Here is a 14721-nt window from a genome sequence, read left to right as displayed (position 1 = left end):
AGTTGCTCTGGATAAGGGCATCTGTTAAATGTTGTAAAAGTTTTCTCTCTTCTTTTGGAGACAAAGTTTCTCTCAATTCAATTCAATTCAATTCAATTTATATGTATAGCGCTTTTAACAATGGACATTCTCTCAAAGCAGCTTTACAGAGATATAGAAACATAGAAAAGTTTAAAATTAAGTTCCTATTTATCTCTAAAATTTATCCCTAATGAGAAGCCTGAGGCGACGGTGGTGAGGGAAAAACTCCCTGAGATGATATGAGGAAGAAACCTCGAGAGGAACCAGGCTCAGAAGGGAATCTCATTCTCATTTAGGTGACACTGGACAGGAAATAATGTAAATGTCCTTTTTACAACAGGAACAAAGATCTCCCGAGGGACTAATAGGTCAGAGTTCATTATAGACTCAGCACTAATTCCTTCCTTCTGAAAGCTGACTGATGCAACAGCAGTTCAAAAGTTGTTACACAGCACCAGGTGATTAACATTTCCAAATAAAATCATCATTTAAATCAGAAATTGAATACCATACACTGGCATATGGGTGTTTTATGATTTATTGTTTAAGAATATATTCACTCATATATAGAGACATTGTGTTCTAAATGCATACAACCAATAATGACATGTTTAGACGCTTGTGTTTTTAACATTCTTTTCCAAACATGCTTCAGTATTTCTTCTTGAGTCCTCAGAGATAATTAACCGCATTTTCATTTGACCTACTCTGTACAATATTCTGAAGAAATACCGCACACTTTTCTATAACTGTGTGTCAGTTACTGCATACTGCTAGCTGACTGTTTAAACTCTGTGACAAAATGTTGACACATCATGAGATTTTTTATTAATTACAGAAATCACAAATATTTTCATGCACTATTCTCCTAGGGATATTTGAATAAAACTTTTACTAAACACAAAACAGGCACACTATACACCGAACAGGCATAACATTATGACCACCTGTCTAATATTGTGCTAGTCTCCCTTTTGTTGCCAAAGCAGCCCTGACCCAGTGAGGCATGGACTTCACTAGATGCCTGAAGGAGTGTTGTGCGATCTGGCACAAAGATGTTAGCAGCAGATCCTTTAGGTCCTGTAAGTTGTGAGGTGGAGCGTCTATGGAACCCACCTCACAACTTAAGGGACTTAAAGGATACCTACAAGACTCAAAAGATGCTTACAAGACATTTTGACAGATAGTGACCACTGCAGACCGGGAACACCCCACAAGAGCTGCAGTTTTGGAGATGCTCTGATCCAGTGGTCTAGCCATCACAGTTTGGCCCTTCGTCAAACTCGCTCAAATCCTTACGCTTGCCCATTTTTTCTGCTTCTAACACATCAACTTTGAGGACAAAATGTTGACTTGCTGCCTAATATATCCCACCCACTAACAAGTGCCATGATGAAGAGATAATCAGTGTTATTCACTTCACTTATTCACCTGTCATAATGTTATGGCTGATCGGTGTAAACCCAATAGTATAAATCATCATGTTTTTTAATAGATTTGTGGTGTTTTTATTAATGCCAGTCTCTCTAGGATTTGGCGATCGCTGAAAAGAACACAAAAACAAGTAACTGATATTCTGAGGAGCAGAAATTATGACGTCACAACCCACACTGAGCCAAAGACGATTCGATTGAAGAGTGCTGAACATGAGCACAGCTCTCATGTAACGTCATTATATACTGTATGTGTCTTCACTTGTAGGAGTTTAAAAGAAGGACCCTGTGAGAAAAAGCACTAAAATTGAGTCTTTGGCTGAAACAATTACAAAAAACAAAACCTTGAAAATCCTGGAGGGACTGACTGTTCTTAAATGATAATTAGTGATTTTTTGCCATGCAAATTAGTTAAAACAAGGTTACATGTAATTCAGGAAGTTCTCGGCTCCAGCATTATTTCGTGAAGCACAGATGGCTCTCAGGTGTCGGTTGTTCTGCCTCATCTTCCCGACGAGTCTCAACACTTCTGTGTCACAGAGCAGCTTGTTCCCTGTGATTTCTTCTGCCGTCTGCATCACCTCCTCCATCACCTGCAGCACATACTCGTATACGATGTACACGCGAGTGTGTTGCTCCAACACGTTGACCTGGCCGCTGAGGATACTCAGGACGTGAACGGAGCGCCTCACCTTCAGCTGCAACTCGGCCAGACTCCGTCTCTGCTTTTTCAGCATGTCGATCTGGTTAAGGATCCGCTTCAGTTTCTGATCCATCTTACGGATGTTACGATCTGTCTGGACAATCTTGAACTTGTGGTCAGACACTTTGCTTGTGTAAGTTTCCACTTGTTTCTTAAACTTTTGCAACTCCTCTTCAGCTATTTTCAAGGCTTTTGATGCTTCATTCATTTCTATCACACTACCAATCATCAACGCAGGACCTGTAGAGAAAGTGTTTATATTCAGCTGTTTGGTAGACACAGCAATCCAAAGGACATAACACAAAGACAGATTATTGGAATCATAAGGTTCTTTATAAGGTTCTTCACTTGAGGGTATGGCTCTGAATTGTTATCTTTCTTCTGTGGAAATAATAGTAAATAAAGAGAACCAGGAGTTGTTGATTTATTAACAGCAAGGCTGAATATAATCTCTGAGCTATGCAGGACAAATTACACAGAAAATCAGTGCTTGTTATGATGAAGCTTTCTATAAGAAGACATTTTACACGTACGGAACCAGTCTCCAGTGTCAGAGATTAGTGTCCGGTTTTGGACGACTTTGACAACATGAGAGACATGAATACTGCATTTCCTGCAAGAGGTGTTCTTAAATAGATATTATTATAATCAGTGGTAAATGAAGAGGATAGAAGAGAAATAAGCGACTCTGGTTTGTAAGTTGACTTAGCAGATGGTCGCCTCATTATTCAGTATTTTCCTATAACTGTACACCCTCAAGTGATTTATTCCTTAAAAAATAAAAATAAAACCCTCATTTGTAAGGATTAAACCACATAATTCCAAGGTCTCATAATAACTGAAAGTTTCTGACCCCTTCCTGATTTCTCCTGTTTTGCATATTAATGGTTTCTGATTTAAAGGATGGTTTTATTTATTGAAGGAAAAATGTTAATCACCTCCTGGTGCTGTGTAACAAAGCAACTGCCCCCTTCATTATTAATTATAACCTCATTTACCCGATTTTAATGCATATCTGGGTTCAGTTAGACTAAACACACCCAGGCTTGATGACTGCCAGACCCACTGAATTATATATAGAACATTTCCAGCAATGTGAAATGAGTTTAAAGTTTAAGTCTCAATAAGCAGCTCAGTTTTATGTTATGATAAAAAAAGATTCTGAAAGTCCAGTAAAGCAGAGTGAGAGAGAAACGTTATCTCTAAATGGAGACCTTTTGGTCCAAAAGTGCATTCGAAAGTCATAAATCAACACCGGGAAGCATCTAAAAACAGTAACTGCCTCACTGGCCTCAGATAAGGATGATTCCACCATTAGAACGTGATTAGGCAAAATAATTTCCAAGACACAAACCACCGCTAACCAAGAAGAACAAACATGTTCATCTCATGTTTGCTAAACACACCTAGACGTCTCCCAAGTCTATAACATGGTAGTTTTTTTTTTATATGAGTCCTGTTACATCTGACGTAAAGCTAGCCCAGAATTTCACAATAAGAGCATCATCACCATGGCATAGGAATGTCTTGCTAATTCAGGATCTGGGAGACTTGCCAATTGAAACAATCATTCCAGAAAATTCTGAAGGAGAATGTTTAAACTTCAGTCTGTGATATAAAGCTTAAGTGCAGCTGGGTGATTAAGTAAGACAACAGCAAGTCCACTTCAGAATGGCTGAAAAGAACCAAAATAAAGTTTCTGGAGTGGCCTGGTCAAGCCCTGACTTGATCCACACTGAGATGCTGTAGCTGGACCTTAAATGGGTAACTGAAAGTGTTCTAGTGTGGCTATATTAAACAATCTGCAAGGAAGCATGGGTTAGAATTCCCCCACAGCAATGTGAAAGATTGATCTCTGGTCATCAGGCCTGTTTGGTTGCTATCATTGGCTCAATCAGTTTGTTTTTTTTTAGGGGCAGTTATGGGTTAGAATCTGATTTAAAATTTTATGACTTTAAAGGCTGTGTTTTTGCTTCATAGACTCCTTGTCATGTTACATTTGAGAATCGAACACCATCATATATGCAAGAATATCAGGAGGAAATCAGAAGGGCGCAAATATTTTTGACAGCACATATTTTTGACCTCCATGCATTTTCAAATCCATTACAGGGTACAATCACACACACACACACCCATTCACACACTAAAGACAACTTAGAAATGCCAGAGATGGACTGAAGAAGGAAACCCAAAGGAAAACTGTCGAAGCATGGGGAGATCAGGACACACACTGGGCGGAGGCAAATGTGAAAACAGCTCACTATCTTAATCCTCAAATACTTACCAACAACCCATCCAATAAATGGTATAAGAGTCACTGCCAGCCCTACACGTGCGACCCTTGAAGCGGTTTCTTCCCTTCTTTCCTGCCTCTGTATCATCTCCTTTGTTGAATTCAGGTTTGTCTCGGCCTGCTGCAAAGCTTCTTGAGATTTTTGGAGCAACTTTTCATTCGAATCCTGCTCTGTTCTCAAGCTGTTCAAGGTGCACTCTGTAGTATTCTTCTGCCGTGTGAGTGTTCCCTTGTCCCGTGTCAGAGTTTCCAACGCCTCATCCAGACGCCTCAGACATGTCGTAGCTGCCTGATCGGAGAGCTGCATACTCTGCCAGGCCTGCACTATCTGCTGCCTGATGTACTCGTAGTTGGAGCAGTGTCCAGTAAATGGATGGACGTCTGTAGCCACGAGTGCTTCGTAGACTCTGTCGAGGGAGCTGATGCAATTTTTCAGAGGCACGATAACAGACTGGGCTGTATTCTTCACCACAACTCTGTAAAGACAAACAAATCATTATATCAGGATGAGGCCTTTGTCGGAGAAATTACATAGATATCATACATCATACATTAGCCTAGATTTAAAATGGCAATGCTCTGCCTAGAAGTAGTGGTTATCTATCAAATATTGAATACCTATCAAATATCTATCAAAATATTTAGCTACTGATTAGTAGTTAGCTTTTGAGTAATGCAAATATATCAAATATATATCCTTTATAATATCAGGCTTTTGAGCTTTTGATTAATGCACATGTATAACTTTTATAATAATCATGCAGAACTAGTGCTGAGAAGGGTGAAATAGAGGGGATTTTTTGGTGATGAGAAGTTTGAAAGTACATTTGAGTTCATTTGGTAAGATTATTGAAATAATAGAAATAGGCAGAATTAAAGATTCCACCCTGTGATATGTCCACTCGGAGGGGACTCTGAGTTCCGACACCTTTCTGTTCCATGCAGTCATATGTAAATTGTGTAAATGTGTTCTACTTACTCGTATGAATAGGACTGGGTCAGGTCAACCTAATATTAGAAACAGAAAGTAAATAAAATAAATTTGTTACTTGATATCCTTTCCGAAAAGGTCATTACTGTAGAGAGTGTAAGACTGTCATAAGAAGCATCGCAAGATACCCTTCTTTCCTTGAAACATATACATTTACATTTAAAGCATTTGGCAGATGCCTTTATCCAGAGTGACGTACTAACGTGAAGACAGTCAGTGACTCAGCCGTTCTGACATCTAGAGCTTGTTTACTCCACCACCTCAGTGCCAAAACAGACAAGAGTCTCGATGTGTACCTACCAGGTACTCTGCAAAACTGCAGAACCAGTCGAACACTGATAGAAGAAACCTGATCATGTTTCATATGATGGCACTGAAAGAAGAGATATACCTACAGTGATTATATTAACATTTTATAGTAATTGTTTTATATTAAAAATTATATAAATTACTACAAATCTATTTAAACATATGCTATATACACGAAAACAAAGTCCACACAAAATGGCAGGGTTTTGCTGTGTAAAAAATAAAAAAAAAAAAATAAAAAAACACCTACATAAATCAGTTCAGAACATATTTATTATACATAACCTAAATATTAAAGTGAAAAAATTATTTTCTTTATATTTCTATAAGAAAAAAAAATAAAAATGACCTCAATGTAACACAATGGTTTATAGAAAGCTGTATTAAGCTATTTACATATCTTGGTATTAAACTTTACCTTAGTGATTGTTGCTAGAAATATCTTTATTTCCATCTTTATTATTAGACAATTAATAAATTTGTATTATTACATAAGCTGTGAAGGAGTTAAATTAAATACCAGAATGTGTTTAAATATAGATTTCACTAAACTCCTATGAACATATCTTACAGTATACAGAGCACAATGCACCAAATGCAAGCTAGTAACATTTATTAAATTAAAAAACAAAAGTCTCACCTCTTTCCCTGTTACTGTTCGAGTTTGCTGACGGCTGTATCGAAAGTTAAACTGCTGTGGTGCAGCTTGCAAGCTGGGGGGTTTTGTGGGGGTGGCCGAAGTTCCAAAAGGAGGAGGCTTCAGGGTATAAATAAATCCTTATCGAGGATAACAGAGCTGTTATAGAAGCTCATTTTCACTCCACACAGTGCAGAAGCTGCCAGGATCTCGAGGTAAAGCAACAGCTGTTTTTTCTTATTTATTTTCTTTTTCTTATATAGAACAGAATGCTGCTCTTCAGGCTGAATGATTCAATAGAAATTGTGATTTGTTTTTTTACACTTAGCTTTTAGATCGAAATGTTAAAGATCTCTCACTTCTTTGAGCAATACTGCACGACTTTAAGTATTTGTTATATTCTTGATTTATTAAAGCAGAACCTCCTCATACTGCAACAGCTGAATGTGAATGTTCACCCAAACAAGCGAAAGTTAAAAAGGGATTCAGTATTATTAATGTTCTTGTTCCTCCGCTGAGGTAAATCATGAGCCACCGAGGAAACAACCGATCTTGACGAATGCTCTGTTTGTGTAGTGTGTCATTGTTTGTGTTTTGAGGCCAGGAGTAACTCTGAAGCAGCTGACAACCAAAAATGTGGACACTACACAAAGCTGGGCTTCAGTGAAAACCGTCAAGTCATAGAACCTCCATTTTGTTTTTCGAAAGGCATAAGATGGCACTAAGATGTCCAATATGCCTTTGAGTCCAAAACTGAACTATATGGCTCCTCAATACCCAGAGACTAGATTAACACCAACCCACACACACAGCTGAGGTCATAAGTTGAAACTGCAAAATGATAATAATCTATAAGAAATAAGAGGGATCTTAAAAATGACAGATTTTTATACCTTGAATAAGGTATTTCACATTACTGTTTTAATGTTTTCTGAGAGTTCTTCATGAGTCTCTTGTTTGTCTTGGACAAAAAAACTGTAATTATTTTGATTAAATATCTTACATCTTCATTCATTACTTCAGAAACTATTAGAGATATTGACATGTTTCCCAGAATACAAAATAATCATTTAGATCTCTGTGGCCCTTAATGTACCAGGTTGCCTTGTTGAGCATCAGTAAACATTTGTACCTTATGTTCCTCTCTTGTCCTCTGTGTGAAAAGATGGAACTCAACATCATATATCTGTCAGAAAGGGGTCAAATATGCAGAGGTTGCTGAAAAAGCAGAACATGTGTGTGACCTGAAGGATTTTTCTATGAACTGTGTCAGTTTAACTGCTCAGGACAAACAAGGAACTCATGAACTAAACATTAACACAGTCGTTGTTCATCCATGTTACATCACACAGTACCAAGAATGGAGGGGATGTAACAAGTGAAGTGGTTTGTTTGTATAAATTCAGGTATTATTTTGTCTTGTGAATCATATGTAAATATCTGTTAGATAATATAGCTTATCCAGAGCAGAACTAAATAAATTTCTTTTAAATTATTAACAGATTCAGCAAGGGAGATGTGACTTCAGCCTATGACCTCAGCCGATGACCTCAACTGTACATCTTTGCAATTTTTGCACAATACTTTTTTGCTGCTACAATCACAATAACAATATGCTGTCTGGACCAATTACTTTACTCAGTGTACTAGTCTGTGCTGCACTGACTAAATTGTTGTGTTTGTGTTGTACTGTCTGGTTTCCACACATGCACTATATGCGATACTGTGTAGTGTACTTCATCCTGGAGGATGTTGTTTCTTCTATATTCGGTTGTAATGATAATGAAAGCATCTTGTCTTGAACTTCCACATTGAAGCATGGTGGTGGAAGCATCATGTTGTGGGGATTCGGGAAAAGGAACAGGGTCGAGAGAAATATTAAACAAATTTATATTGAATACAATTAAAAGAGTCTGGTCCAAGGAGAATTGGAGCTGTCCTGGCATCTGGTTTTGGCCCAACATTTTACCACTAAACATTTTATCCTTGAATTTGTCAGCCATCTCACTAAACCAAATCTTCTGTTCTCTTTTGCAGGAATAAAGAGACCATGGATTCCCAAATTACAAAGATAAATCAAAGCCTTAACACAGCAGAGGAGATGAGGAAGCAAACTCAGTACATAATGCAACCCTATGCCAACTGGGAGGAGTATCTAACTCCTATACCACTCTCCATCGCCATCATGGCAGAACTGGCCTGTTTATCTTCCAACTCTGATTTCTCCATCAACAAAAACCCACCAAAAGATGGCTACAAGTACATCAGACACCCAGACTCATTTTGTGCCTGCCTCATGCAAGTGTGTAACTCTGGCTGGTGGGCATTCAATGAGGCCCATAAGAACATGGATCAGATTAGACTCCACACGCTAAATGTTCCAACATTTATGAAGAATGTGGTTAAGATTCTGTTTGAAGGCAGCAATAACATTATTCAAGCTCATCTCCCTGACCAGTTGGAGAACATCCATGTCATTGCAGATGAGTGTCTACAGCTGGCCAATTCAACAGAAAGGCGTTTTGCTGATGTCATCAATATTATCCAAGAACTGCTGGAAGTGTGTATAAAAGCTAGGAACCTTTACGGAGAGGAGGTGGAAGAAATTAAGAAGAAACTAGAAGAGAGTAAATTGAGACAGGATACATCAAATGAAGCAGTTAAACGCTCCCAGAAAGTGGTCAAAACAATGGAGGAAGAACTGAAGGAAGCACGTCAGAGTTACAAGGCAGCAATGAACAGCCTCCCCGGTGGATGGGAAATGATGGCTATGGATTTTATTGGAGCTGTGACTGACAGCATATCAAGTGTATTTAATGGACTCTCGGCTCTAGTGACTCAACCAGTGTCCAAAGCTTGTAAAGCTACCACAAAAATCGCTGACACAGTTAGCCAAATCAAGAGTGAAAACACTGCTGCTGATCCTGTGGATGAAATTAACGTCTATAGCAAGTCTAGAGAAATCCTGAAATGTGCAGAGATTATTGAGCAGTTTGTGCAGGAGGACAAGATCAACTGGGACGGCTTGCATGATCAAAAAAACAATGCTACAGTAACAGATTTCCCAGCAAAGCAGTTTGAAAGAATTTTGACAAATTTGGAAAAAATCCCAAACTGCGCATCAAAGCATAATGCCCAAAGTTTATGCAAAAATGGCATTGAGATCTGTCAAGAACTAGCTAAATATGCACCAGCTGGGGAATGTGATGAAGCCACAACTTTGTCACTGATCAAAAGAATCCAAGATTTGACAAAAGTAGCTTGCACATTTGACAGCAGAAGCAAAGACGTGGCAAAGTGTCCTTCCCTGACTCCCAAACTACCGATGATGTATAAGGAAGAAGCTAAAATGGAGAAAATGACCACATCACAAAAGGCATCAAAGAATGCCAGGTTCCGCATAGAACAGACCCGAGTTCAAATGAACAAGACCAGAGAGCTCTATGACAGAAGTGTGGAGAACATGGAGAAGAACCAAAAGGAGCTGACTGAAATCCTGATCACCATGAGAAACTGTAAAGTCAAAGAGATAGATTTCAACACTGCCATTCAAATGCTGGTCAGAGGTCTGGATGCGATGGGAAAAGTGAAACAACAGTGGGAGAAGATGGTGCACTTTTTTCAGATGGTGTCCAATATTGTGAAAACCAGCCTGCACACAAGTCTTAAAGAGTTTACCACCACATCTGAAAAGACACAAGCACTTTCCTACAACGAGAAGCTCTTCAGCAAAGACCTGCTCTACAGCCAAGCCTTTCAGGCCACCAACGTCGCCAGCCTGGTCCACATGATCTCAAACACCTACACTGAGGTGTCCAGCAAACACCTCATGGACAGCGTCAGTTCTCTGGGAATGCTTTTGTCTATGGATAGGGAAAGTCCAGGGTTTATGCAAAAGCGTTCCGAGTTACAGGACTCCTGTGACATGGCTCAGAATGCCATCTTATGCCTTGTGCTCAAGAACAAGAATGAGTTTGAAAGGAAGACTAATTCAAGACTGGAAAAGATTGATAGAGAGCTGCTTGTCATTCTCCCTGCCGCTAAACCTGAAGAGATACAGCATATTCAAGAAGCCACACAAAGTGGATTCACAGAGGAAGAAGTATCAGAATATGCCTAAGAGAGTTAACCAAGATCAGTCGCCCACTCATTCACAACGTGGCAATCCGTCATAGAATTTGGAAATACCTTACTTCCGGTAGGAAAGCATGAAATAAAACAATTTTTCAACTCAGACAATCAGGCGACATTCGCTCATCCTCCCAAGTTCTTAACATAACGACAATTGGCATCTAAACCGTATGGTGCCTCTTATTCACAGTACAGAATCTAAATGGTAGAACTTTAGATTCACAAAATAATATCCTTTTAATTTCCTCCCTTTGATTTTTGCCCAATTTTACCGTGATAAAGACGAACAAGTTGATCTTGAGATGTAATTTCTAGTCATGGAGAATTAATTCAAATATAATACAGTAGCTCTTCTTCAGAAGTTCAGCAATATCAGACACTAGCCATAACTACATTGGATAAAATATATCCAAAGATCAAACCCGGGAAAATTGACTTGGATATTTCTGAATTGTGAGTATAATGGATTGCAGCATTAATGTAGTAGTTTTCTGTCGTACCCCTGTACTTCATAGGGATCAAAATTTCACAAAGTTAAAGTCCTGATATGTGTACAAAATTTTTGTCAATGAAATCCTAAATTAATTAAAGCAATTAAAGATTAGATATCAGATTTTTTTCAGTGTCTTGTTCCAGTGTGTAACATGCTGTAGTTTTAATGTTGAAACCAAACATTACAGCAAGATCTGGATAAATTAAAATAAATAAATGCATAAATAAATGAATCTATAAATAAATAAATGCATAAATAAATGAATATATATATAAATAAATAAACGCATAAAAATGCATAAATACATACATACATACATACATACATACATACATACATACATAAATAAATAAATAAATAAATAAATAAATAAGTAAGTAAGTAAGTTTATCTGGACTGGCCTTATACCACATGGTTTGAATTCACGAATATGATCGGTCAGAAAGTGTGGATAGTGTCTCGGGTTGTAAAGTGACTGTGAGGTCAAGGTTGATATTAATGCAGTTGTTCTAATGTTTTTGTTTCTATAGTAACAGCCCATACACAGGAACTTGCATGCTGGATGAGAGAGAGAGAGAGAGAGAGAGAGAGTATTTATTGTTGAGTGACAGGCTGTTTATCATTGCTATAACACACAAGTCATGACAGGAGCTCACTCCTTTATGGGCAACATTACTTAAACCGTTAACACGCCCTTGTTGTTTATTAATAAAATAAACAATTTAATTGTTGGTACATTCGTGTGGATTAACACACCCAGAGCATGCGGTTATAAGGTCAGGGATTCAAACTAATGCATTACATATTGTTTTCTTAATAGTTACATAAAATGCTGTGTTGTTCATGCAGATTGCTTCATTACACCAGTGGGGTTACCAGAGGACAGTGGGCGGGCTTAAATTGAAAATGTGCATATTCATGAGCATAATTCTTAATGATGGTAGAAGTCTAAGTGCCTCAGTACCTTTTTCATATCAAAATTTAATATTCAGTGTGTAAAATGTTCAGAGGTCCATGGGCTTTTAGCATAAGCTGTTATTGTATGTGGTGTTCAGTTCAACTGATAATTACTTCTTTAATTAATTGCTTATTTTGCAACGCCAATTTGATTTGTTAGTAGCACTAAAAAACCATGAATATATTTTTCTTTTAGTCGTAGAACTTACAATTTACTTTAAATTTGTTTGTGTTTTCTTCCTGTGTTGCATTTCTTTCTGTTGCAGTATTATTCAGCACAGATCACCACCCCTGTACCTGTCATAATGCAGATCTTTTTGCACTGAAAATGTGGTGTTATGAGAAATTGTTGCTATTATTATATATTATTATACATTAACTACACTCCATCACGGATCAGTTTAGTCTCAGGTTTGTACATTTATAACAGCTCACAAGAACGACTGCATCTAAAAGCTCAAGGTCATTCAGAGGTCCAGAGCCTGTACTGGTTGTTACGATGCCATTTAAATATTTTAAACATTTCTACTGATTAAACTGAGAAATGATGTACACAACTGTATAATTCTTACCATAATTATACAATAAAAAAAATTATATAATTTAATGGTGAGTGAAATAGACTACCATAGGTTCAGGCATCATATATAATAATTAGCATTTGTATTTATTGTTAGTTATTACTGTTGTTGTGGCTTCCTTTGCTCCAAAAATGACAAATAAATCAATTTTCCGCATTGTTTTCAGCTTCTTTTTTTTTTAACTATTCCATCAGTTGATATAATACTGATATAATACAGACTTCAGCATGGAGGAGTTGGTGTTGAATCTATAATAAACTCAGATGTTGAGTTGCTAAAGATTCTTAATCACACTCTCAGGTGTCACCCAAATGAGGAAGAGGTTCCCTTTTGAGTCTGGTTCCTCTCAAGGTTTCTTCCTTTTACCATTCAAGGGAGTTTTTCCTCACCACAGTCGCCTCAGGCTCGCTCATGAGGGATGAATACAAATAAATTTAAATCAAAGTCTGATATTAATCTTGAACTTGTGTTCTGTAAAGCTGTTTTGAGACATTGTCCATTGTTGAAAGTGCTATACAAATAAAATGGAATTGAATATAAATACACTATATTGCCAAAAGTATTGGGACACCCCTCCAGATCATTGAATTCAGGGGCTGTGTTTCAGGGGTTGGACTCGGCCCCTTAGTTCCAGTGAAAGGAACTCTTAATACTTCAGCTTCATACCAAGACATTTTGGACAATTTCATACTCCCAACTTTGTGGGAACAGTTTGGGGATGACCCCTTCCTGTTCCAACATGACTGCACACCAGTGACCAAAGCAAGGTCTATAAAGACATGGATGAGTGAGTTTGGTGTGGAGGAACTTGACTGACCTGACCTCAACCCTATAGAAACCAGGCCTTCTCATCCAACATCAGTGCCTGACCTCACAAATTCCCATAAACAGACTCCTAAACCTTGTGGAAAGCCTTCCCAGAAGAGTTGAAGCTGTTATAGCTGCAAAGGGCGGGACAACTCCATATTACATTCACGTGCATGTAAAGGGAGACGTCCTAAAACTATATATATATAGTAATATAGTGCATAAAGTGCATATAAAATCGTTTTAGTGTATCAGCTTCAGTTTACCCTTTCACCCTTTCAGAGAAGGTTTCAAATTCAGTTTATGGTCCTGCTGTGATATTTACACTACACTAACCCACAAAACACAGTATTTAAATTTTCAGTAGAGATTCTGTTCTAACCGTAAATAAACTTCTGAACGGTTCTTATCTTGTGTCTGTCTGAATTCAGACTTCTGGGATTGTGGAAAGATTAAGACGTGCTGGAAAGAGATTCATAAACTGACACAAAAGTTCATCTGAAAAACGTGTGCATGGTCTCCGATTGCGTATCTTCATAATTGTACTGTTCTTGCTGTAAATTCTGACAGTGATAAATGGTGTGTATTGAATTTTCGTACTTTTCTGGCTAAAACATATGCTGGTCTGTGATTTATGGTGCTGCTATGATCTGTCAGCATGTAGATGAGTCAGGTTGCTGCTCTTCTGCATCACATGATTATCATGAAGATCTGGTGCACTTGGTGCTCACTTTGGGACTTTCTTAATCCAGTCAGAGAACTGAATTATTTTCAAACACACACGGCTGGGGCAACAGGGGCCATTACCCCATGACAGAAGCCTTTTATTATGGCCACAGATACATTACATTACAGTGGAATACTTTTCTTCTCATATCCCAGCTGAGAAAGTGGACAATGATGTTTGCAGATGACATTGTGATCTGTAGTGTGAGCAGGGAGCAGGTGGAGGAAAATCTGGAGAGGTGGAGGTTTGCGCTGGAGAGAAGAGGAATGAAAGTCAGTCGTAGTAAGACTGAGTACGTGTGTGAATGACAGGGATGGAAGTGGAACAGTAAGATTACAGTGAAGAGGTGAAGAAGGTACTTGGGGTCAACAGTCCAGAGTAATGGAGAGTGTGGGAAAGAGGTAAAGAAGAGGGTGCAGGCAGGTTGGAATGGGTGGAGAAAGGTGTTGGGAGTTCTGTGTGATAGAAAAATATCAGCAAGAATCAAGGGGAAGGTATACAGGACAGTGGTGAGACCGGCCATGCTGTATGGTTTAGAGACAGAGTCACTGAGGAAGAGACAAGAGTCAGAGCTGGAGGTAGCAGAGCTGAAGATGGTTGGACAGGATTAGGAACGAGTACATCAGAGGGACAGC

The 14721-nt window shown here is 38.3% G+C and overlaps 2 protein-coding genes across 3 annotated transcripts; one reads left to right on the top strand and one right to left on the bottom strand.

Annotated features, from left to right (window-relative positions):
* Positions 1-549: 549 nt before the first annotated feature.
* Positions 550-6525, bottom strand: LOC131364654 (uncharacterized). Of its 2 annotated transcripts, none has more exons than XM_058407880.1 (5): positions 6394-6525; positions 5644-5817; positions 5433-5461; positions 4445-4929; positions 550-2397 (listed from the first exon to the last, which is right to left on the bottom strand). In XM_058407880.1, the coding sequence occupies exons 2-5, from the start codon at positions 5806-5808 to the stop codon at positions 1877-1879; spliced, it is 1200 nt and encodes a 399-aa protein (XP_058263863.1). In that variant the 5' UTR covers positions 5809-5817; positions 6394-6525; the 3' UTR covers positions 550-1876. The 2 variants fall into 2 exon arrangements, with proteins under 2 accessions (XP_058263863.1, XP_058263864.1); XM_058407881.1 differs by having other exon boundaries at positions 5745-5817; positions 6394-6453.
* Positions 6479-12676, top strand: LOC131364652 (uncharacterized). The gene is made up of 2 exons (XM_058407878.1): positions 6479-6605; positions 8428-12676. Exon 2 carries the CDS (start codon positions 8441-8443, stop codon positions 10508-10510), a length of 2070 nt encoding a protein of 689 aa, XP_058263861.1. The 5' UTR covers positions 6479-6605; positions 8428-8440; the 3' UTR covers positions 10511-12676.
* The last annotated feature ends 2045 nt before the right edge of the window (positions 12677-14721 follow it).

This window comes from Hemibagrus wyckioides, linkage group LG14 (assembly GCF_019097595.1).
Source record: "Hemibagrus wyckioides isolate EC202008001 linkage group LG14, SWU_Hwy_1.0, whole genome shotgun sequence".
In the NCBI taxonomy this organism is placed as follows: Eukaryota; Metazoa; Chordata; class Actinopteri; order Siluriformes; family Bagridae; genus Hemibagrus; species Hemibagrus wyckioides.
This window is presented reverse-complemented; position numbering and strand designations above follow the sequence as displayed.